The sequence below is a fragment of the Sceloporus undulatus genome, chromosome 5, assembly GCF_019175285.1.
Source record: "Sceloporus undulatus isolate JIND9_A2432 ecotype Alabama chromosome 5, SceUnd_v1.1, whole genome shotgun sequence".
Taxonomy (NCBI): Eukaryota; Metazoa; Chordata; class Lepidosauria; order Squamata; family Phrynosomatidae; genus Sceloporus; species Sceloporus undulatus.
Window position 1 is genome coordinate 99,068,425 of NC_056526.1, and position 26,003 is coordinate 99,094,427.

At 43.2% G+C, this 26,003-nt stretch overlaps 1 protein-coding gene across 4 annotated transcripts in view; it reads left to right on the forward strand.

Annotated features, from left to right (window-relative positions):
• MFSD10 (major facilitator superfamily domain containing 10) overlaps positions 1–26,003 on the forward strand; it is a 49,186-nt gene that overhangs the window by 10,866 nt on the left and 12,317 nt on the right. For all 4 annotated transcript variants that reach the window (XR_006104236.1, XM_042470164.1, XM_042470162.1 and 1 more), the window contains 7 exons: positions 6,454–6,550; positions 7,180–7,283; positions 8,783–8,941; positions 10,003–10,191; positions 16,086–16,194; positions 17,843–17,945; positions 19,922–20,030. Coding sequence is in view for 3 of the 4 variants with exons in the window: in XM_042470164.1 (XP_042326098.1) it covers positions 6,454–6,550; positions 7,180–7,283; positions 8,783–8,941; positions 10,003–10,191; positions 16,086–16,194; positions 17,843–17,945; positions 19,922–20,030 (870 nt within the window). In the remaining variant the exon portion in view is untranslated. The remainder of the gene's footprint in view (positions 1–6,453; positions 6,551–7,179; positions 7,284–8,782; positions 8,942–10,002; positions 10,192–16,085; positions 16,195–17,842; positions 17,946–19,921; positions 20,031–26,003) is intronic.

Consider the following 26,003-nt stretch of genomic DNA (forward strand, 5'->3'; position numbering starts at 1 on the left):
GGCCACAACACAGTCACCACTGTAGGTAACGACTCGGAGGCTGCTGGAGCACAGAAGCGGGAAAGCAGGCCTCAGCGCCTGTTGCTACAGGGCACGCTTTTGGCAGAATCCTTGTTTTTCTTGCCTGCGGTGTCAAAGACTTGCAAAGCACGCAGGTCTTAGGATTATGAGCCTCACCAAGACAGAGTAGACAAGGTAGTGCGGGTCTTGGTGGGGATCTTGCTGCCGCAGACGTCGCACTTCTTAAAGGGAGCTGGAGACATCGGGCCGAATTGGTGTTCAAGTCCGTGTCAAATGGCACTCGAGAATGGTCAACAAAACAAGGAGGGAGTGAAATCGAGAATGGTCAAGCAGTCTGAGTCAAAGTCCAGTGTAAACAAGCGAATAACAAGCAGCAAAGTTCCAGAAGCAGCTAAAGCGCGGCAGAAGAGAAGAAACGAAATGGGAGGAAGAGCAGGAACGCAAAGGCTTATAGGGATGGCGGCGCTACCGCCAAAAAGTTGCTAAAAGTTGCAAAGTGAACTTTGCCCAGTGATTCTAGAAGTTCTCGGAGCAGCACTGTGCAGGCGCAGTACAGCCCATTTGTTATGATTCGCAGAGACCACGAAGAATTACCACTTATTGTGAAAATCTGTTCCAACTGATAGATGTTATATTTGTTAATGTTAGTTATTCTGAACTGTCCTTCTAAATATTAATAATCATTATAACTTTTAAATTACATGCCACATTTTCCATATCTAGACCATCACTGATCTTGTGTGAGCTACATGACATCCAGGATGTGTGGCCCTACTTTGCTTATTATGCCAACCCTCTTGACATCCTAGGTTTCTGCTAACTATAATGCCAATTACAGTTTCCAGCTTTGCTCCCCATCCTGTCCTGCCTAGGCAGGGAAGAGGAAGGAACAAGCGTCTTAAACAGAGGCACTAACTGCAAGAACATTCCTGGGTCTCTAGCATACTTCTCTTCTCCCACTTTTCCACTACTATGAAGGATAGAACATGGGTGCAACAGGGTCCAAGCACAAGTTGAAGGATCATCCTGGAAACCTTGCATGCTCTGCTTTCCCCCGCATCAGTGAATATGCAGTGCAGGCAAAGCTCCATTGTTATCTGTAATTAGAGATTGGAAATGACCATGAGGATTCTTGCTGACATGCCTACTTTCCTCATTGGAAGGACAAATGGAACAAGAGGAATCCCCACTCTGATTTCCAATTTCTATTTGCAGATAAGAAGATCCTTTCCTCTGGCAGAATGTATGGGTGGACTACAAAGGTAGCATTTGGAGAAGTGCAGGGCCATCCTTGGGCATTTCTTTGTTCCGTTCCTATAATTTAAATGGAGCACTGAAGGAGAAGTCCCAATTAATGTTGCTTCTCACTTCCAGACAAAGGCATAAGGCCCCTGAAAATATGTACAAACAATTGGGGTAGGTAATAGTTAAAAATGTGTCATACTCTCCCTCCTCGCTTTGCTTTTGTTCTGGCTGTTTTGTATTTAGAAAATATTACCCGTTTTTCTTTTGAGAGTGTCTCCGGCAACAAGATGAAGATGAAAGCCAATTCAGTAACTGCAAACACAACAGCAAAGATGGCAGCATGAACATAGAAGATTTCTCCTTCTCTTTCTCCATGCGAGGTATGCTCCAAGCATCGGACCAAGGGTAAAACCCAAGGAGAAAGCTACACCAATCATTGCCTAGGAAAACACGTAATATTTATTAACATCTCTGTCCAGCTTCTTCAACCTAAAAAGTCTGAAGCGGCACAAGATGTCTGAGGCATTACTATCCCTCCATCCCCTTTTCTCTATGCTTTTCTGTTCAGTTGTTCCAATTCAGCAGCAAACATATGGTAGCACCTCCTAGCAATGCCTGATAGGGGGTCGGCAACCTCTGGCCCGGCGAGGTGGCAGGACCGGCCCCAGCCTGGTCCTGCTGCCGATTGCCGCCAACACCAGGCCTGCGGGGAGGGAAGGAACGGGTGGGGGTCCTCCTCCTCCTCTTCTTCTCTTCCGCGGCTGCCAGGCACCCGCGGGCAGGGCAGGAAGGGGGCGGGGTCCTCCTGCCCCTTCCCTCCCTTCCTGCGGCTGCAGGCTCTGGCTCTGTTGGCTTTGGCTCTGTATTGCTCTGTCGGCTCTGGCTCTGTCTGGCTCTGGCTCTGTGTGGCTCTGTGGCTCTATCTGGCTCTGTGGCTCTGGCTGGCTCTGTGGCTCTGGCTGGCTCTGTGGCTCTGGCTGGCTCTGGGCTCGTCTGGCTCTGGGCTTATCTGCTCTGTCTGACTGACTCTGGCTCTGTAACTGAAAAGAAAGAAAGAAGCATATCTATACAATCATGCCACATATCAGTAAAGTATAACAAGTAACACAATTATAACATTTGTACTGCAATAATTTATGATAAGATTCTAATTAAGGGGAGGAAAGCTGCTCTCATATCCATTATTCACTAAAAAAAATATGTTGTTTGGCCAAAGCCAGGAGTGGCTGTACTGAAGTGTACTAGTCCCTTTCCTCCAGATTCTGGGGATAATGACACCCATGATACCAGATCAGTTTGAAGCAACTTGCTGGACTATTGGTGATAAACTGATAAATGCCCAAGCTCATGTCATTTGTATCTTATCCAAGACCATTCTTTCTTTTGAAAGCTTCAACTGTACTATTTGTTTAAAGGTGAAGTCCCACTCCACAATATGGCTGATTAAGACTAAAGAGCGAGAACTTTAAAGGCAAAACTCATACCATTCACTCACCATGCCTTTGCTTCGAGCTTTTGGACTGTGCAGTCAGCATTATGGCGTGGAAAGACTGACATTCCCTTTGCTTATTCCACCAATGACTCTGAGAAAGAAACAGCTCAAAGCTCCTGGAAATGGCCCATAGGGAATATGATGCTTCAGACCATCTACAGATGGAAGAAAGGTATTTTTATTACTCGAGAGAGTCAGCCAGTGTCATGTTAAAATCATTTCTGAACAGGATGATACATAGAAAAGTACTGAAATTCTTGGTTCACTTCACTTTGGGAGCATGTTTTACAAAACAGAGAGTTGAACTAGAACTTGAATGGTAAATGGTAAATATTTGTCCATGCTTGTCTGAACCAAGAACTCCAGAGGTAATATAGGCCGGTTACACACCGGCACTTTGTGCGTGATGAGCACGCACTAGGTTACAAATCCTAGTGCGTGCCGTCACGCACTAAACGGCGGCGGGCCCTTCCATATGGCCGCTGCCGTGAGGATGTCACGGCCGCGCCGCTCTGATGGGTGGTGCGGACGTGACGTCCTCAATCGCGGCAGGGCGCCTTGGGCACTCTTTCCGCGGACCAGGAAGGAGCTCCGTTTTGGAGCTCCTTCCGGTCCGCAGCGCCGCTTTGCTTCGCTGGGTGCAGCCTCTCGACGGCTGCGTCCAGCGAAGCAAGGGAGAAAACCTTTCTCCCCCTTTCCGCCGCCGCGGGGTGTCCTTGGGGCTTCAAGCCCCAAGGACACCCCTTTTCAGGCTGTGGGGAGCGGCTATGGCTGCTTCCCCGCAGCCCGAAAAGCAGCGGATCGGGGCCTCACGGCTGCCGGTGTACCCGCTGAAGCCCCGATACTCCGGGGAAAGGGGCGGGTCCAGACGCCCCCAAATGGGCAGTCTATAACCTGTCATTGTTCCAGGATCTCCAGATATGAATACTTTTCACTGCTGTTTTCCACAGCAACAGTCAAGGCCAAGCAAAGCAAAACAAAACAAATTAAATCATGTTCCTGTAACTTATTTAAAGATATGAACATGATGTTTAATTTAAGAGATGCTGAGAATTTAGACTGTTGAGAATATGGAAATTAAGTTTACCTATAAATATTAGACACAAACTCAACCTGACTAATCGACCTAAACTATTCAAATAAGGGATCACTCTAGGGTTGTTACAATATAATAATAAATTATTATTTATAGCCCACCCAGTCTCACATGGAATCAGGGCAGGTTATAACAGTGGAAATACATCAAATTTACAATAAAATTCAGAATTAAATCCATAACTAACCCCTTTTCCAGATCTAAAACAACAGTGTTAAAATATCACAATATATTACAGTAAAATTGAGGGGGAGAAGGACAGAGAAAAAGAGGTGCCAACGACAATCATTGATATTCGTATTCATATTCAAATTCATATTCGACTTCATATTCAGGGGGGGAAGCTAAGTTGGGGGCCTGCTGGAAGAGATTTGTCTGTTGGTTGTAAAGTCTTGTCTACCTGGTAGCCACCAAGTGATTTTTATTACAACTCTCAGCATCTCCATCATTTGGCTATTGGCTGGGGTTTATGGGAGTCAATGCCTTTTGGAGGACACTATACAGAACATTTTTTGTTCCCGTCCGCACATACCACTGACAACAACATGACTGGTCTTCTCCAAAGTAATCAGAAGCAGCACCAGTGAGTGGAGAGCAAAGAACTGAAGCATAGAAAAGATTGATCCAATTAAACCTGGAAAGATTGAAAATTAAATACATTATCAGAGCAATCCTTAATCTCACATACTTAAAGTCACATACTACAGTTTTCAATGTATACTTAAAATGTAGCATTGCTCTTAAAAATTTCAAGTATAAATGCAAGAAATGCATACACTAAAGCACCGTGACTGCCACTATCTTTTGGCGGATATTAACATTCCCAAACATTTGAGAGTAAGGGCTTCTGTAATGTATTATGCCTTAAGAACTTTGTTGTAAATTATTCAGTTTGTACATTCATTTAAAAAAATAATATTGAGGCCTGTTTTCCAGAATATTTTAGAATTTTTGACTCTTATTTAACCAGTCTCAGATGACTGGTGGTTGAGCAGGGGAGCATATGGTGCTCCCCCTGCAGCCCATCCACCCTATCTTCTCTCATGGAGTTGGAAAAGCTAAGACACTGCAGTGAGGCTGGGTACTCTCACAGGGTTCAATTGCTTTTATTCTAAATTATATGCTTCCATACAGGTTGTGTTCTTCAAACAAATCTAGCTAAAAATCCAGTGCATGAACACATGCTCACTTCATCAGGTAGGCCAAGCTATGCTTTTAAAGCAGTCCTATATGGGAACTTCATTTCATACCTCCAAATAAAACACTGTTGTATTTCCTTTCAGGAGGCACACCAATCATTTCACTGAACCAGTCACCACCCATGTTGCAATGTCATGTAGAAACCATCCTGTCAAAGAGAAATAGTGCACACAGGTGGGGGATCATGGGTGAACCAGGAGAGACATTTAAGCAGAGGTGAGGGATCAGTTATTATATCCTCTGTCCCACACACAGTTGACTTTCCACCACAATGAAATCCCCCCTCCCATTGGTCACTTATGTACTGTTCAAATCAAATCAAAACTTTATTGCTTTTGACCAAAGGTCATTGCACAGCACCGCAATATAACAATACATGTAACAACATAACACTATAAAATACATGTAATTATATCTAAAATATGGGTATCTCTGGTATAGATTTCTAAACAATTTCTAAACAATTATGCATTAAATTTTGTCAAATATAGTCATCACCTTTACAGTTTATGGCTATCCCTGTTATATACTTATTCCTGATTTTTTTAGCTGTAAGGCAAACAAAGGCGCGTTACAGACCGCCCCTTTGGGGTGGCCTGTAGGCGCACCTTTCCCCGCCGGATCGGGGCCTCAGCGTTCAGAGCGGCAGCCGCTGAGGCCCCGATCTGCTGCTTTCCGGGCTGCGGGGAAGCGGCAAAAGGCCCCTGGCTGCGCCCAGCGGACCAAAGGAGAAAGGGGCCAAACGGCCCCTTTCTCCTTCTCCCCGCCGCTGTGGGGTGTCCTTGGGGCTTGAAGCCCCAAGGACACCCCTTTCCAGGCTGCGGGGAAGGGGCCTTTTGCCGCTTCCCCGCAGCCCGGAAAGCAGCAGATCGGGGCCTCAGCGGCTGCCGCTCTGAACGCTGAGGCCCCGATCCGGCGGGGAAAGGTGCGCCTACAGGCCACCCCAAAGGGGCGGTCTGTAACGCGCCTTTGTTTGCCTTAGCAGCTAAAAAAATCAGGAATAAGTATATAACAGGGATAGCCATAAACTGTAAAGGTGATGACTATATTTGACAAAAATTTAATGCATAATTGTTTAGAAATTGTTTAGAAATTCTATACCAGAGATACCCATATTTTAGATATAATTTACATGTATTTTTTATAGTGTTATGTTGTTACATGTATTGTTATATTGCTGTGCTGTGCAATGACCTTTGGTCAAAAGCAATAAAGTTTTGATTTGATTTGAACATGTACAGTGAAGTGACCAATGTGAGGGGGGATTTCAGTGTGGTGATGAAAGTCAACTGTGTGTGGGACAGAGGAATAATTACTGATCCCTCACCTCTGCTTAAATGTCTCTCCTGGTTTCACCCTATGATTCCTCCCACCTGTGTGCACTATTTCTCTTTGACAGGATGGTTTCTACATGACATTGCAACATGGGGTGGACTGGTTCAGTGAAATGATTGGTGTGCCTCCTGAAAGGAAATACAACAGTGTTTTATTTGGAGGTATGAATGAAGTTCCCATATAGGACTGCTTTAAAAGCAGTAGCTTGGCCTACATCTGATGAAGTGAGCAGTGTTCATGCTACTGGATTTTTTATAGCTAGATTTGTTTGAAGAACACAACCTGTATGGAAGCATATAATTTAGAATAAAAGCAATTGAACCCTGTGAGAGTCTACCAGCCTCACTGCAGTGTCTTAGCTTTTCCAACTCCATGAGATGAAGATAGGGTGGATGGGCTGCAGGGGGAGCACCATATGCTCCCCTGCTCAACCACCAGTCATCTGAGACTGGTTAAATAAGAGTCAAAAATTCTAATAATATTCTGGAAAACAGGCCTCAATATTATTTTTTTCAATGAATGTACAAACTGAATAATTTTACAAAGTTCTTAAGGCATAATACATTACAGAAGCCCTTACTCTCAAATGTTTGGGAATGTTAATATCCGCCAAAAGATAGTGGCAGTCACGGTGCTTTAGTGTATGCATTTCTTGCATTTATACTTGAAATTTTTAAGAGCTATGCTTACATTTTAAGTATACATTGAAATACTGTAGTATGTGACTTTAAGTATGGCTGAGATTTAAGGATTGCTCTTGATAATGTATTTAATTTTCAATCTTTTCCAGGTTTAATTGGATCAATCTTTTCTATGCTTCAGTTCTTTGCCTCTCCACTCACTGGTGCTGCTTCTGATTACTTTGGGAGAAGACCAGTCATGTTGTTGTCAGTGGTATGTCGGACGGGAACAAAAAATGTTCTGTATAGTGTCCTCCAAAAGGCATTGACTCCCATCAACCCCAGCCAATATGCCAAATGATTAGGAATGCTGAGAGTTGTAATAAAAATCACTTGGTGGCTACCAGGTTAGACAAGACTTTACAACCAACAAGACAAATCTCTTCCAGCAGGCCTTCCCAACTTAGCTTCCCCTCCCTGAATATGAAGTCGAATATGAATTTGAATATGAATACGAATATCAATGATTGTCGTTGGCACCTCTTTTTCTCTGTCCAATTCTCCCTCAATTTTTACTGTAATATATTGTGATTATTTTAACACTGTTGTTTTAGATCTGGAAAAAGGGGTTAGTTATGGATTTAATTCTGAATTTTATTGTAAATTTGATGTATTTCCACTGTTATAACCTGCCCTGATTCCATGTGACTGGGCGGGCTATAAATAAATAATTTATTATTATATTGTAACAACCCTAGAGTGATCCCAGTTATTTGAATAGTTTAGGTCGTATTAGTCAGGTTGAGTTTGTGTCTAATATTTATAGGTAAACTTATATTTCCATATTCTAACAGTCTAAATTCTCAGCATCTCTTAAATTAAACATCATGTTCATATCTTTAAATATAGTTACAGGAACATGATTTAATTTGTTTTGTTTTGCTTTGCTTGGCCTTGATCTGTTCTGTTGGAAAACAGCAGTGAAAAGTATTCATATCTGGAGATCCTGGAAACAATGACAGGTTATAGACTGCCCATTTGGGGCGGTCTGGACCCGCCCCTTTCCCCGGAGTATCGGGGCTTCAGCGGGTACACCGGCAGCCGCTGAGGCCCCGATCCGCTGCTTTTCGGGCTGCGGGGAAGCAGCCATACGCCGCTTCCCCACAGCCTGAAAAGGGGTGTCCTTGGGGCTTGAAGCCCCAAGGACACCCCGCGGTGGCGGAGAGGGGGAGAAAGGTTTCTCCCTTGCTTCGCTGGACGCAGCCGTCTGAAGGCTGCACCCAGCGAAGCAAAGCGGCGCTGCGGACCAGGAAGGAGCTCCAAAACGGAGCTCCTTCCTGGTCCGCGGAAAGAGTGCCCAAGGCGCCCTGCCGCGGATTGAGGACGTCACGTCCGCACCACCCCATCTAGAGGCGGCGCGGCCGTGACATCCTCACAGCAGCGGCCATATGGAAGGGCCGCCGCCGTTTAGTGCGTGACGGGCACGCACTAGGATTTGTAATCCTAGTGCGTGCTCATCACGCACTAAAGTGCCAGTGTGTAACCGGCCTATATTTACCTCTGGAGGTCTTGGTTCAGACAGAGCTATGGACAAATATTTACCATTTACCATTCAAGTTCTAGTTCAACTCTCTGTTTGTAAAACATGCTCCCAAAGTGAAGTGAACCAAGAATTTCAGTACTTTCTATGTATCATCCTGTTCAGAAAATGATTTTACAATGACACTGGCTTGACTCTCTCGAGTAATAAAAATACCTTTCTTCCATCTGTAGATTGGTCTGATAGCATCATATTCCCTATGGGCCATTTCCAGGAGCTTTGAGCTGTTTCTTTTCTCTAGAGTCATTGGTGGAATAAGCAAAGGGAATGTCAGTCTTTCCACTGCCATAATTGCTGACTTGCAAAGTCCAAAAGCTCGAAGCAAAGGCATGGTGAGTGAATGGTATGAGTTTTGCCTTTAAAGTTCTCTGCTCTTTAGTCTTTAATCAGCCATATTTGTGGAGTGGGACTTCACCTTTAAACAAATAGTACAGTTGAATGCTTTCAAAAGAAAGAATGGTCTTGGATAAGATACAAATTGACATGAGCTTGGGCATTTATCAGTTATCACCAAATAGTCCAGCAAGTTGCTTCAAACTGATCTGGTATCACTGGGTGTCATTATCCCCAGAATCTGGAGGAAAGGGACTAGTACACTTCAGTCATAGCCACTCTGGCTTTGGGCCAAACAACATATTTTTTTTAGTGAATAATGGATATGAGAGCAGCTTTCCTCCCCTTAATTAGAATCTTTATCATAAATTATTGCAGTACAAATGTTATAAATTGTGTTACTTGTTATACTTTACTGATATGTGGCTATGATTGTATAGATATGCTTCTTTCTTTCTTTTTCAGTTACAGAGCCAGAGTCAGTCAGACAGAGCCAGATAGAGCCACAGAGCCAGACAGAGCCAGAGCCAGCCAGAGCCACAGAGCCAGCCAGAGCCACAGAGCCAGATAGAGCCACAGAGCCACACAGAGCCAGAGCCAGACAGAGCCAGAGCCAGACAGAGCAATACAGAGCCAAAGCCAGACAGAGCCAGAGCCTGGCAGCCGCAGGAAGGGAGGGAAGGGGCAGGAGGACCCCCGCCCCCTTCCTGCCCTGCCCGCGGGTGCCTGGCAGCTGCGGGAAGAGAAGGAAGGAGGAGGAGGACCCCCACCCCGTTCCTTCCCTCCCCCGCAGGCCTGGTGTTGGCGGCAATCGGCAGCAGGACCAGGCTGGGGCCGGTCCTGCCACCTCGCCGGGCCAGAGGTTGCCGACCCCTCCTATCAGGCATTGCTAGGAGGTGCTACCATATGTTTGCTGCTGAATTGGAACACTGAACAGAAAAGCATATGAAAAAGGGGATGGAGGGATAGTAATGCCTCAGACATCTTGTGCCGCTTCAGACTTTTTTAGGTTGAAGAAGCTGGACAGAGATGTTAATAAATATTAACTGTGTTTTCCTAGGCAATGATTGGTGTAGCTTTCTCCTTGGGTTTTACCCTTGGTCCGATGCTTGGAGCATACCTCGCTATGGAGAAAGAGAAAGGAGAAATCTTCTATGTTCATGCTGCCATCTTTGCTGTGGTGTTTGCAGTTACTGAATTGGCTTTCATCTTCATCTTGTTGCCGGAGACACTCTCAAAAGAAAAACGGGTAATATTTTCTGAATACAAAAAACAGCCAGAACAAAAAGCAACGAGGAAGGGAGAGTATGACACTATTTTTAACTATTACCTACCCCAATTGTTTGTATCATATTTTCAGGGGCCTTATGCCTTTTGTCTGGAAGTGAGAAGCAACATTAATTGGGACTTTCTCCTTCAGTGCTCCATTTAAATTATTAGGAACTGAACAAAGAAATGCCCAAGGATGCCCTGCTACTTCTCCAAATGCTACCTTTGTAGTTCCCACCCATACATTCTGCCAGAGGAGAGGATCTTCTTATCTGCAAATAGAAATTGGAAATCAGAGTGGGGATTCCCTCTTGTTCCATTTGTCCTTCCAATGAGGAAGGTAGGCAATGTACAGCAAGAATCCTCATGGTCATTTCCAATCTCTAATTACAGATAACAATGGGAGCTTTGCCTGCACTGCATATTCACTGATGCGGGGGAAATGCAGAGCATGCAAGGTTTCCAGGATTGATCCTTCAACTTGTGCTTGGACCCTGTTGCACCCATGTTCTATCCTTCATAGTAGTGGAAAATGTGGGAGAAGAAAGTATGCTATAGACCCAGGGAATGTTCTTGCAGTTAGTGCCTCTGTTTATGTACAGCTTTGTTCCTTCCTCATTTTCCCTGCCTAGGCAGGACAAGGATGGAGCAAAGCTGGAAACTGTAATTGGCATTATAGTTAGCAGAAAACCTAGGATGTCAAGAGGGTTGGCATAATATCAGAAGTATGGCCACACATCCTGATGTCATGTAGCTCACACAAGATCAGTGATGTCTAGATATGGAAAATGTGGCATGTGAATTTAAAAGTTATAATTATTATTAATATTTAGATTAAGGACAGTTCAGAATAACTAAACATTAACAAATATAACATCTATCAGTTGGAACAGATTTTCACAATAATGGTAATTCTTCGTGGTCTCTGCGAATCATACAAATGGGCTGTACTGCGCCTGCACAGTGCTGCTCCGAGAACTTCTAGAATCACTGGGCAAAGTTCACTTTGCAACTTTTAGCAACTTTTTGGCGGTAGCTCCGCCCATCCCTTATAAGCCTTTTGCGTTCCTGCTCTTTCCCCAGTTTCTTCTTTCTGCCGCTTTAGCTGCTTCTGGAACTTTGCTGCTTGTTATTCGCTTGTAATCACTGGACTTTGACTCAGACTGCTTGACCATTCTCGATTTCACTCCCTCCTTGTTTTGTTGACCATTCTCGGAGTGCCATTTGACTACGGACTTGAACACCAATTCGGCTCCGATGTCTCCAGCTCCCTTTAAGAAGTGCGACGTCTGCGGCAGCAAGATCCCCAGCCAAGTGAGGCTCATAATCCTAAGACCTGCGTGCTTTGCAAGTCTTTGACACCGCAGGCAAGAAAGAACAAGGATTCCTGCCTAAATGCTGCCCTGTAGCAACAGGTGCTGATGCCTGCTTTCCGCTTCTGCTCCAGCAGCCTCCGAGTCGTTACCTACAGTGGTGACTGTTGTGGCCCAGAGCTCCAGTGCTGAGCCTAGTGCCACTGTCCCAAAAGGGGACGCTGGACCCAAAGGAGCTATCGAAAAGTCCAGATCGAAGTCTTCCAAGAAGGACAGGTCCAAACACAAGGACTTGGGTTCAAAGAAGAGCGTTTAAGTCTATAAGGATTCGAGCTCCCTGAAGGGTTCTGCCTCTAAATCTTCAAAGATTCATCTTCAGATTCTGGCGAAGCCTCCCCTCATGTCTCCTCTCATTCTAAGAGGGCGGCGCACAGAGACCCCAGAGAGCTCCCATTCGGCTTCCAAGCACCGAGCCGTGTCCAAGGACTGGACCATCTCTGAACCCGCTTCTAAGCGTTGAGCCTCCTTGGATCCCACGAAAGTCCTGCCGGTACCGGTTGATCCCGAGCCTCCTCGCATCCAGGCTGCACCTGCCTTGACCTTGATCTCTTCCCCACCAGTGACCTTGACCTTTTACCAAATCTCCGACAACGAGGTTGAGATTTTGCCAACTGTGTCTCCTTGCTCAGGTTCTCTGGATGGCTGTCAGTCTCCAACACCGGTTCCACGCACGGTGGTCTATCAAGGGGAGATACACCAACCTCAGTGCCAGCATCACCACGAGGACTCAGGCATGTTCTGCGACAGTGAGACAGACAAGTATTACAGTGGAACCTTGCCATACGTGGGGGATCCATTCCGGATCCCGCTGCATATGGCGATTTCCGCCTATGCTCGAGCCCCGTTGTAAACAATGGGGCTCGTGCATGGCGGCACGGAGGTGCACGGGGCGCAACAGGCGCGCGCGGGGCGCAACGGGAACGCGCGCCCATTCAACTGAATGGGACGCGCCGCCCCTTCTGCCCCGCGCAGGCCCAGCGGCTTGAGCGCGTACGCTCAAAGCCGCTTATAAAAAGGCCGCGTATGCGGAGGCCCCACTGTATATCTCCATCAGCCACAACTCCGCCCATCGGCATCTGGATCTGTCAGCTTCGAAGCCTAAACCAGCGCCCCTGCCCAAGACCACACCGATTCCCTGAGAGGTCCCGGTACTGACGCCCAGTCGTACAGTACCAACGCCCACTCGATCTTCTGCTGACGCCACTGCTCAGTATCATCCACTTGAGGAGGCTGATATCTCCAACTCTGACCAGGACGGCTCTCAACACGATGTCCCTCGAGGGTCTCGTGTGGAGACTGACTCTTCGGATGACGCTGGTCATCAGTCACCCCAGGAATTTTTCCAACCTGGCTCTTCTTCTCCAACAGATGATGTGCGTACCTTCATTGACTCATTCTGATGTCGCTTGCGCGGCATAAATTTCAGAACTGGAGAAAGAGCAGGAACGCAAGGGGTTTATAAGAGATGGACGGAGCTACTGCCAAAAAGTTGCTAAAAGTTGCAAAGTGAACTTTGCCCAGTGATTCTAGAACTTTTCAGAGCAGCACTGCGCAGGCGCCGTACAACCCATTTGTACATATTCACAGATGACCACTCGAAGAAATACTGTTACAGGTATGCAACCTGTCCTTACCTTACTAGAAGGAAAATTGTATTTTCTGAACCTTATGTGAAATATGTGTTTTCTCAGCTTTATGTGAAATGAACCTTCAGATAGTATATTTCAAATTTTTAAAAAATCTCACTAAGTTTATTCTGATCTTTACAAAAAAGAGGTAGCCATTTTTAAAACAGCCTAGACAATGCATGTTACCATATTCAAATAACAATACAGTCGCCTAGTATGGATTATCAGAGAAGCAGAGGAAGGGCAAGCAAAATTAAATGACTGTTCCTCCTCTCCTAGGGAAGACCCTTGGTGAGAAATAATGATTCTATTTTAATATTTTTATAAGCCATGGTTTATCTTAATGGGAACAAACCTGAGCCTTGAGCAAATGAGGCAAAAGAAGCAGCCAAAGGCTGCTCTCATCCCGATCACTGCGGGACGGTGGCAACGAGACACAGTGGTCCCAAGGCCACCCGCTGCTGCGGTCCAACAGATCATGGCAAGGAGCGGATAAAATCTCCTTTTGCAGCTGGGTTTGGGCTGCCTTAGGCATAGCTTCCTCACGGTTTGGGGTGTGCGCGTCATCTAAACCCCACATTCCCAATACGGTCCAACTACAGACCTTTTGGCCCATCTGTTTCAGGCCCTAATTATCCCCTGTATTGGTTCCTTCTCACCTTGGCCAGCATGTCAAGAAGAGACTGGGACTTTCCAATCCTATTATAGGTTAACTGCATTTCAATGTGTATTCTGAATCCTAAATTATGGTTAATCTTTACTGTGGTTTGTAGAAACAAGCCAGGTTCATGCTGAATAGTTAAAAGTTAGGTTTTTTGTCCTATCAAATTGGACTACTCTTTTCCTTACAGAGTAGGATTATCTTACATAGAAAATTGCCTTTTCCTTGTTGGAGCACACTAATTTAGTACTAGAAGTCACATGAGAAATAACCCCATCCTGCTGTGGGGAGAACACTAGTGTGCGCTCATTTGATTCTGTCCAAGACAAAGCAAGATTTGTCTGAGCTTATGAGAGGAAGGACGTTTTGCTGGAAAGATGTAGTGCTGGAAAGTCTTATACAGGTAGTTTGCGGTGTGCCAAAGCTATTTTACCATTTGAGACAGGAAGGAAAGAATTTCCCCTTTACACAGCAGCCCACATGTTGTTCCATTAAAGGAGGATAATTTGGTGATTGTGATGTTTCCCCCATCCTAGCAAGAGGATTCACACAGAAGTTGGCAGGATGCAGCAGTATCCATCCCCGACTGATCGGAGAAAGGATACTGCTACAGTATCAGTGTCCTCCTCCTCCTGGGTCAGAAGAGAGTGAGCATTGTCAGGAGCTTGGGGTGAGAGGCCCTGTCAGTGTAGTGTGGGAGTGATACATTTACCACTCCTGGTGCCTTGTCACCTGAGGCAATTGCCTTACCAAGCCCAATGTGTCATGGACATGATGCAGTTGGAGACATGGGCTCCAATTCAGGAACAGCCTGGACTAAAGAGGGATGCAAATGAAAGAATAGTTCTTAAAATTTTTGAAAACATTCCTGCAAAAGCATTTTTGCCACATAATTTGTTAAACAGGTAAAGATTCATAGTGGCGTTTTACCGAGCACCCAAAAAGGGCGCTCTGCCGGCACCCGTGGTTGCTGCACCAGGGAACCACAGCGCAATTCCCTGGCGCAGCAAAAAGAACCCGCAAAAAGTGGATTCTTTTTACGATGCGGAACTGACGCCGCAAAGCGCCAATGGCTAAGTGTCCGCTACGTCACAATGGCGGCACCCCTGTGTATAGGGCGTTGCCATTTTGTACGTGCCCCTTCCTAACCCTAGTACGTGCCGAGCACATACTTTTTGGTGGTGTGGAACCCGCCAGTGTTTATTCAGAACACAGAATGAACAGAACCATACCAATGTCAATATGGAAGCCCCTTGCACTGAAGATATACATTGCCCTTCTGCTCTGGGCAGGAGTGTAGTATGGGCTTCATGAAACTTTGGATGTGGCATCTATCCCATCTTAAGGAGCTGCTACTTCAGAGGACAAATGAGCAACTGAAGAGATTTGTGTCAGTTGTGTTTTAGCCATAGGGAAATGAATGATGCATAGGATCATTGATAAACTGGTTGCCTTTACATGTGGGCTAAAATTGTTCAGCAGTTTCAGTACAATGCATGCCAGGGATAAATCTAGCAATTCACGAAAAGCCAGTTGAGTTCAGGGGGAGATGCTCATTCTGGCAGTCTGTGGCAAGTAAACCAGTAAAATATAGTACAAGATGTGATGATGTTGTAATGCTAAGATATCATAGCTTCTAAAGGTATAAGTATATGTATAAGTAGCATGGTACACCACAAGAAGCCCAGTTTGGTTATTTAAAAAGCCATACATTTTCTAATGTTACTTCTATGGTAGGTAGTGCATAAGAGAGCCAGGAGACAGCACACTACATGTGGGAAATTCACTTCTAAGGACCACTTCAACATCCAAGTGACATGCTGTGGTTGTCTAGAATGGCTGGCACAATGAATAGCCCTTCATTAGCTGACATTTTCTTCAGCATTTAGCTTTCCATCTGGAAGATTACCCTACAATATAATGCTCATATGAATATCTGTGTTTCTGGTTCTAGGTGTATGTGGGTGAAAGAAGATTATTTTTCGGTACCCAGTCACTTCAGAGGACATAGGACTTTTTTCTCCTGTGAATTCCCATATGTTCACGCAATACCCCAGATACCATTCCATGATTATTATTTTTTTAAATTCAGAATCTAAATCTGAAGATTGGAATGCCGGCAAGTCGTGTGTGTGTATGTGTGTGAGAGAGAGAGAGAGAGAGAGAGAGAGAGAGATCCCTTCAGCTTTGATATATTTTTCTTCTCTTTTAGGTGTCCTCTGTGATCTCTGGTTTTCAGTCAGCAGCTCATTTGATCAGTCCTCTCGCCTTGTTTCAGTTTTCTGCTGTAAGCCAAAGAATGGAACCACTTTCAAAAGAGAGCAAGTCTTTAACCTTTGTTTTCATATTAAATTGCTTGAGTATTTCCTGTTTTATTTTATTTTATTTTATTTTATTGTGCTTTTTCCTTTACCTTTCTCTGCAGTACAGACTCGCCCTTTCATAAAGTTATTTGTAGATCTGTATTTTCTTGGCATTTTACTGGGGGTGGGGGAAGAGATAAGTTTAAGTTATACAACACTTTTTGCACATTATTTCAGGAAAAATTGTATGCGTTATGACACTGATCACTTTCTCAGTGCTTCAAATGGTTACCAATCAAAAAGCATGGGATCTGTTCAAAAGAAAATGTTTCATCATTTTCTCCTTAATAAATCTTTTGTTTTGTTTTTAACAAAAAGATGGGAGAAACAGTGGAGAAACATAGGAGGGCTACACATTGAAGATATCTTCTGTAAAGACCATAATATTATTTGTATGAGGCAGGGTGATTGTACAGAATTAAATTCAGAAGTGAGGCTTTTTACAAGTTGTGCCTAGAACTCATTTCTTTGAGGTTCAGTTGAGGTATTAACTTGTTCATTTAAAATAATGGAGTGAAACTTGGGAGCCACCTTTAAGAATGCAGGATCCTTCCTTCTTTTGCTTTTCTTTTTGTGTGAAACCCATGCACCATGACTTCACCAGGGATCTCTTAACTTTTTAGGATTATGGCCACATTTGGAAATGTGAAGAATAGTTATGGACATCAGTACAAAATGGCTGTCATATAGTGGCCTGCTTAGTTACAAAGGATAGGTAAATTTTCCAAGAAATTGAATGTAAAGGAGACATTGGATTTGAGTACCAAACCACACAAAAATGCAACAAAATACTCAGAAAGAAAGAATACTGATTAGTTTATTGATTAGTGAAAGAATACTGTTGATATTATGAACAGCTTTTGCCCTAGGAAACCAACAAAAGTACCCCAGAAAATAAAAAAAACATACCCAACACCAAATAGGCAAATGACTGCACCAGATCAAACATGTATATACAGACACAGCTATCCCTTCAAAGGTAAATAGACGAATAAACTAGTTCCCTCTCCCCACAAGCACAGAAGAAGAAAAGATACATGACCTGCAGCTGCATATGGGTGTCTCCCTACAAAAAAGAGCTGGGCCCACATTTGACCTTGAAGCATCCTAAGAAAAAAAGAGGAAATAGTTGGAACAGAACAGGCCATAGATCTTTTCAAATGCAATTGTGGGATAAACTGGCTGAGATTGCTGGCTGTCAAATTAAAAATTTGTAAACTGCTCTGAGAGCATTTCTAGAAAGTGGGGTATAAGTACAAATACTACTACTACTAATGATAATAATAATAGAGAATTCACTCAAAATCATTGAAAATATGGCAAATGAACAAGGGGGTGGGAGAGTTTACGTTGCTGTGGCGGTCACCTAATTTGCTAATCATAATTCATAATGAGACAAGCAAGGATTATGTCTTCCACAGGAGCACAGCACCTTTTGATTTTAGTTTTGCTCCTGCTCTCCACAACTAGCACCTGGCATGGAGTTAGTAAACTATAGAAATTGTCGGTTTTAGAATCCTTGTACTTGCATGCTGTTGGCTTGACACTGCATGCCAATCTTTGTAATTACTACAAGTGGGACTTTATTATTTTATTATTTTGACAGATCTCAAGACCCTAGGTTTGGTGTACTTCCTGTACCTTTTCATCTTCTCTGGCCTGGAATACACTCTGGGTTTTCTTGTTCATCAGCACTTCCAATTCAGCAGGTATTTTATATGGTATTTATTTTGTGAGCAAAGGACACAAGCCATAAAAGAAGCCAGTACAAAGACAGTTCTGTATTTGTATTTGCTCAGGTGTGCTTTGTTATATATAATACTCAGTTCTCACCCCTGTGTAAAATTCAGGAAATGTTACTCTTTCTTTGGAAGAAAGCAGTTGTTGTCATCTTAAGTGCAAACTGCTTTCTGGATAATGCCAGCTGTAGGATTACTTTCAATAATACAAATCATTTTCTTGCTGCAATTCTGTTTTACAGCTCCTGATCTGAATTCCCATTTAATTTGTGCTAGTCTAGAATGAGCTGATAGTTCCCTTACAAAGCAGTCAGTTTATCTTCATAAGAGTGCAGGCTAGAATGAATGAATATGTTTATTTGGTCAATGACCAGCAAAATTTAAAAAGATGCAAAACAAATACAAAGTGTAACAGTAAACTTCAAGTGATACACAATAAACATAAAATTAAAATGGAATAATATAAAAGATTTAGATGTTTAGCATACAACTTGCTGACCACACTCAGAAGACTTATAGGTCTATAATTACGTGGCTCCTTCTTATTACCATTTTTGTAAATTGGGGCGATTATTGCTGATCTCCAGTGCCTTGGGATATAACCAGTTTGATCTATAAATGAAAACAGTGATGCTAATATAGGTGCCCACCAGCTTGAGTTCTTTTTGATAATTTCAGGTATTACACAATCTGCATCTGGGGCCTTATTAATTGTCTCCTCCATCAAATCAGGTCCCAATTCATGCTTGGGAGGAATTTTTCAGAGAGCTATAGGTAGACCCAGTTAATACTGTGAATGAGAACCAAATCGATCTGGAACAAGTACAGAGATGGCCACTAGTTTCAGTCCAAGAAACCTCTCAATTAATTGAATCACTTAAAGTTATTTTCCCATCCCTTCCATGACCTGCCAGAAAAGAGCTGAATCTCTCATTTTTACTGAATGGATAAGCTTCTGCCAGGTCTCCTGCAATGCTGCTTTTTTCTTTTCTTTTAAGAGGGATTTATACTGGGTTTTAAGATTTTTTTAGAATCTTTACTTGTTCCTCAGATTTCTACTATTTTTATAAGTCTTAACATATTCATATTTCATCTGAACACACTCCTGGACAGGGTAGAGATTTGGGTCTCTTAATCAGTATGACAAATTCACAGGAAATAATTAATCTCTAAGAAGTAAAATTATCTTGTTTTGCAGAACAATAGCAGTACTAATTTATGATTACTATGTCTAATGAATTTCAAGGGGAAAATTTCTTTGAGAGTTTGTTACTTTTTAAGAGTATATTGTTACAGTTACTTATTAGTGTTTGATAAGTAACTGGTTGTCTTACTTGTTACTGTGTGAAAGAGTAACATGTTACATTGTTCACTGTGCTGATGTTTACTTTGTTACAAGAAAATATCCTTTATAAGTAAAATGAAAGTAAGAAGCTGTTACTCATGACACCAGTAAAATAATTTCATTTCTACTCATTACATTACTTTTGGAATGTAACTTCCTTGCATCCTTATTATTCATAAAGATAATTTGTGATAGATAATAGTTTTACTTGTAACACAGTAGCTGTAACTCAAGTAGAATGGTTGAGTTAGTTATGTCTGTGAAGGATTTTCCTGTGAAGGAATGAATGTGTAATAATTTTGAGAAGAAAAGGCATCCGGTTTCTCTGTTTTATATAAATCTTTTGCTTTGTAAAGTGCCATATTGGAAAACAGGAACAATCCATACTGCTGTTGTTGTTTTTCTTGTTGACCTGGGATTGCCCTGAGGACATTGCCCTAATAAGTCTTCATTAGGGTGGGGAGTGGGGCCCTGGGGGCTGCTGAGTGGTGGGGTGGGATGTTGCAAGGTTTGTTTGTTTGTTTTTGCCTTACTTCAAAAACTTGGCTGAAGCATGCCCTTCTGTTCTTTTTTGGCTCCTCATCCCCCATTTTTTATTTAGCATGGAACAAGGGAAGATGTTTTTCTTCATTGGAATTTCAATGGCTGTGATCCAGGGAGGTTACGCTCGAAAAATTAAGCCAGGAAATGAACTAAAGACTATTAAAATGGTAAGGTTTTTTTAGTGTTTAGTGCTTTTTAGTGTTTTTAGTGTTTTAGTGGTGGTGGAGTTTGCCTTTACTTCACACATGTCTTCAAGAATTTTCAGAACAAAATACATTTCTGTAGGGAAAGCAGTACATGTAAAAAATGCAATTCATCTAATATTTATTCAGAGCAAATACAGATTAAGTAATTCTAAGGAAGAATGCAGAGCCAGCATGCTGTAAATCTCCGCTCACCATGATCTGCATGATCCTGGGCAAGTCACACTCTCTCAGCTTCAGAGGAAGGCAAAACCAAACTCCCTTGGAACAAATCTTGCCAAGAAAATCCCATGATAAGGTCACTTTAGGGTTGCCAAAAGTTGGAAACAACTTGAAGGCACACAACAACAACAACTGCCCCCAGTACTGAGAACATACAATCCCTTCAATATTTTTTTGGGAGGTGATCTATCCTGGAGGGGTTAAAAAACAACAACACTACCCTCTGGTGGGAACAAAAAGATGCTGGGAATTGCCATTGAATGATCTGGGAAAACAGAATGTCATCTGGTTGTTTTTAGTTTTCAGACTATAAAGATGCACATAAACCAGCCAACAGCAACATTTACTTACTTCCATTATCTCTGTCTGTGGCCACTGTCCAAAGTTCTGCTCAGCCCTATAGAACCCTTCCAAGGCATTTGTGCTGAGGTTCACTGTAAGGGCAAAGAGACCCTGACTAATCAGTGAACAAAAAGGGGACATTCTTATTTGGCAGTTCCTTTTTTGGCATAAGAAGGACTTATAGTTGACCTTCCCTGATAAATAAACTGTAATGTGGGAAATAGCACCAAAAGATGTGCAGCCAATTGTGTTTTTCACCCTGCAACTCTAGCAATGCTAGGGGCTGGATACAAGTGCAGACAGAGGGAGATGTCTAATATCCTTGTCCTACAAATTGGTGCTAACCTAGTTATGAGGAGACAATCAAAGCCAGAAGAGAGCTCAAAGCAACTGTAGTGAATATTCAAGACTGGGGGGGGGGGCACCCAAAAAGTCAGTAACAAAGAGGTGGCTTTTTTTCTTCAAGAAAAATTATCTTTACATACAGGTCTGCCTTAGACAAGAACAACAAACAACTATAAGCCCTTTTATTAATCCATCTTTAAAGCAAAGGCAGTATAAGAATGACAGAAGGTGAGCTTGTTTTTGAAGTCAAGGTTCATTCTTTGGCTGAGCTAATCTATATGGGAACAAATGATACTTGAAGATATATCCTTCAGCATACTGCAAGGCATGTGAGGATCAGTGGAGGAAGTTGAATGATCTTGGGGCACAGGTTATTTCTTCATATATCTCACCTGTTGAAGGATGTGGCCTAGTAAGAACAAGAAGAATTCTAAAGAATACTGAAAGTGAACAAGACCATTTGGGTAAAAAAGAGGAGGGAGACAACAGTGACATCATTGTGGGGGTCAACCACAGACCTCTGAGCCAAACTGATGTCTTGGAATGTACCTTTTTAGGACATATAACTAATGTTTGTTGGGAGTCAAACTCTGCAAAGAATGTAAGATCCAAAAAATTCCTCACTTCCTTTGCAGACAATTTCTTTGTCAAAAATCATAAAATCACAGAGTTGGAAGAGACCGCAAGGACCATCCAACCCCCCTGCCATGCAGGAAATCTAATCTAATCAAATGCAGCCTTTGTTTAAGGAACTCCAAGGAAGGAGACTCCACTACACTCCGAGGGAATGTGTTCCACTGTCAAACAGCCCTTACTGTCAGGAAGTTCCTCCTAATGTTGAGGTGGAATCTCTTTTCCTGTAGCTTGCATTCATTCTCTGGGTCCTAGTCTCTGGAGCAGCAGAAAACAACTTAGCTCCCTCCTCAATTATTATTTTTAATTAGACAGTTCCCTGCCTTCAGGCTTACAATCTAAATAATAATAATATGAAGAAGAAACAGAGAAGGCAGAACTGGCCAGTACTTTATTTGCTTTGTCTTCTCTGAAGTGCTCTGCCTACTAAAAACAGAGCAAATGATGTAGTACGGGAACATCAGCCAACCTCTTAGTCTTCTCTTCTCCAAGCTAAGAATACCAACCTGTCTAAGCCATTCCTCATAGGGCTTGGTTTGCTGACCTTTGAAACATGTTTCAGCTTGTTAATATCCTTCCTGAACTGTGGTGCTCAGAGAATTCCAGGTGAAGTCTGACCAAAGCAAAATAGAGTGATACTGGTACTTCCCTCAGTCTGGACACAATACTCCTGTCTGAAATTGCATTTTTTGGCTGCTGCATCACTGTTGACTCATGGTTAGCTTGCACTTTATTAAGACCATAGCTCATTTTCACGTGCACTGTTGTCAAATCAGACACACATGGGCATTTCAGATACTTCCTGCAGTATTAGCTGACCTTCCCCTGTGCCTTCCCCATACAAGACACACATGAGGAGTGAAGAAACTGGCTCCTAGGCTGCAGAGACCCTCAGCTCCAGCCCCAGTTTTTCTTGACGTCATTCCCTTCTGGAAGCATAGCGCTTTGAGAAAGTGACAGGGCTGGCTGGAGAAGGAACTCAGCCAATCATATTAGACCTATGAATGAGGATCCCTCTGTTTCCAAGAGGCCACTCCTGCTCCATTCTACTTCAGCTGCTGTTAGCTGAGGACTACATCTCTAACTGGTGCAGAGCACAACATAGGATAGGAGCTGGGACTGAACTTTGTGGACCACTTCTGTGGCATTCAGCCAACAACTCTCAAAATAGTTTACATGATGGAAACCATGGAAATGGATGCATTTACTGATCTAATTAGGAGGAACACAATGGAAATCTTTTAGAGACATAGGACCTTTTATAGATTATATAAAATGACAAGAAGGGAAGGTTATAACTTTGGATTTTGAGATATAGATGGCATAATTGTCGCTTGCTATTTGATGTTCTTTTGATGCCTGTTTTATCGAACCATTTCCTGTATTGCTATGTACTTTATATGTATTAGCCTACTAGCCCCAGCATCTTTCCCTCTCCTTTTATGTCATGTCTTTTTAGATTGTAAGCCTGAGGGCAGGGAACCGTCTAATTAAAAAGATTGTATGTACAGCGCTGTGTAAATTTACAGCGTTTTATAAATAAAGGTTAATAATAATAATAATAATAATAATAATAATTTCTTAGGTGTCATCAACGCCTCCCTTATCATGTATCATGTATCATCTGCTTTAAAAGAAGTGGCCGTTAGACCACTTCTGAAAAAACCTTCCCTGGACCCCCTGGACATGAAAAATTATAGGCCTGCATCCCATCTGCCATTTTTGAGCAAGGTGATCAAGAGGGCTGTCACTCTTCAGCTCCAAGTGGTCTTGGATGAAGCTGATTTTCTGGATCCATTTCAAACTGGCTTCAGGACTGGATATGGGGTGGAGACTGTCATGGTCGCCTTAACTGGTGACCTTTGTCTAAGCATTGACAGAGGGAGCGTGACCCTGTTGGTGCTTCTAGACCTCTCAGCGGCATTGATACAAGAGATCACGATATTCTCTTGGAACACATGAGAGAGGTAGGAATTGGAGGCACTGCTTTGCAGTGCTTCCGTTCCTTCCTCTCGGGCAGATTCCAGAGGGTGATGCTCAGGGACAGTTGCTCTTCAAAAACAAAGCTTAATTGTGGCATCCCTTAGGGTGCCATCCTGTCCCCGATGTTATTCAATATGAAACTGCTGGGAGAAATCATCTGGAGACATGGGGCAGGGTGTTATCAGTATACTGATGACAATAATAATAATATAATAATAATATTTATTTATACCCTGCTCTTCAGCCAAGGCTATCAGAATGGCTTACAAATTGTTAATTAGACATTTCCCTGCCCTCAGGCTTACAATCTAAAGAGACAAGACACAAAGGGAGAAGGGAATGGTAGTGGGGAAGGAGAAAAGTCCAGCAGATCTTCTCTCCCTCGGAGGCCTGGACCATGGCAGATGGACTGGAGGGAGGGCCCTTCTTCTTACTCTGGTTAGGATCGATTAGGGAAGGTGTTGGGCCTACCTTTCACTACCTCAGAGGCCAGGATGGAGTCAGATGCCTTCTGGGAGGGAGCAAATATATTTCTCCATGTCTGAGTCATCAGCGACGATGACAGATGGTATCTCTCCCCTCAATCAGTGCCTTGAGGCAGTAATGGACTAGATGAGGGAAAACAAGCTCAAGTTGAATCCAGATAAAATGGAGGTACTTATGGTAGGGGCCCCCAAACCAGGTATTGGGTTGCAAACTCCAGTCCTAGAGGGGTTCACGCTCCCCTTGAAGGACTGGGTTCGCAGTCTGGGGGTGCTTCTTGACCCCTCACTTCATATGAGAAATCGAGTGAATGTGATGGTCAAGAGTGCCTGTTATCAGCTTCGGCTGATACGCCAGCTGCACCTTTTCCTGGAATTGGATGATGTCAAAACTGTAGTACATGCACTCGTAACCTCAAGACTTGATTTTTGCAATGCACTCTACGTGGGGCTATCCTTGTGCCTAGTCCGGAAACCAACTGGTACAGAGTATGGCAGCCAGGTTGATTGCAGGAACAACTAGGAGCAACCATATTACACCAATACTGAAGTCACTCCACTGGCTGCCTATTAGTTTCTGGGCACAGTACAAGGTGTTGGTTATCACCTTTAAACCCCTACATGGCTTGGGCCCAACCTGTTTAAGGAATCGCCTGCTTCCATATAATCTGCCCCATGCACTCAGATCCTCTGGGAGGAATTTATTGCAGCCTGTAAGGACTAAACTGAAGGCGACCTCCCAGAGGATCTTCTCCGCTGTTGCTGTCACCCTATGGAATGGTCTGCCGGATGAGATCCGCCAAATATCCAACTTAGGCGTGTTACAGACGGGCTCATGAAGTGCTGTCATTACACGCGAGGGGCAGCGCTTCCTGACACACCTTGCCTCTCACGCGTAATGACTACGTCAAAATGGCGCTGCCACATACAGATGGGCGCTGCCATTTTGACGTAGCGGACGCTCTGTGTCCGCACGTCGCACAGCATAAGTGACGCCGCAAGTGCGCGCTTCGGCACTTGCGGCATCTCTTCCGGGCCTCAGGAAGGAGTGCGAAAATCATGCTCCTTCTTTGCAGTGTCCGTGAACCGCACCGTTTGGCTGCTGCGGTTCCTGGACGCTGCAACCGGCAGCGGCGCAAGACCACCCCTTCTGGATGGTCTGTAATGCGCCTTAGATAGCTTTAAAAAAGTGGTCAAGACAGATCTCTTCTGGCAGGCCTTCCTGGAATACCCCCCAGCTACATATAGATTCCCCATACTTGGAGTATTCTGTATTTGTACAATCCCGGCCATGATGAGTTTGCCCACTGCTTTTGCACTATGAAATCGTGTGATTTTAATATAAATATGTTGATTTTAATGTTTGAATTTTAATCTTAGAACAATTTAATTCCTTTTTAAGAGGGGGGTTGTATATATTTGTATTATTGTTATCTCTCTACATCTCTATTATTTTAATTGTTGGAAACCGCTTTGATTGTTTCTTACAAATAAGCGGGATATAAATAAAAGTTTTATTTATTTATTTATTATTAAATGTTTGTTCATTTTTTATTGCAGAAAGAAACAGCTTGATTAAAATCATACTGGAAAATTTATTAATAGTTATTGTTACTGCCTTTATATGAGATTCTATGATAGTGAAGACACAACCAAAGGAAAGTGGGAAATCTTTTGTTTTTAATTTTAGTGAGGTGAGGAGAATATAAAGGGTTTATAGGGAGATTTCTGTATGTATGTTTCTTTCTTGGCATATGTTTTGTTGTCTTGTAGATTACAAGCTTTTTTAAAAAAAACCAATAAATATTTAATTTAACAAAATAGTTCAGGCAAAGGAGGAAAGACATTAGGTTTTCACTATTTAACAAGACTGTTGTGTACTTCAAGTCATGAGATTTGTCATTTTCTCCTGACCCCTATTTCTTTTGGC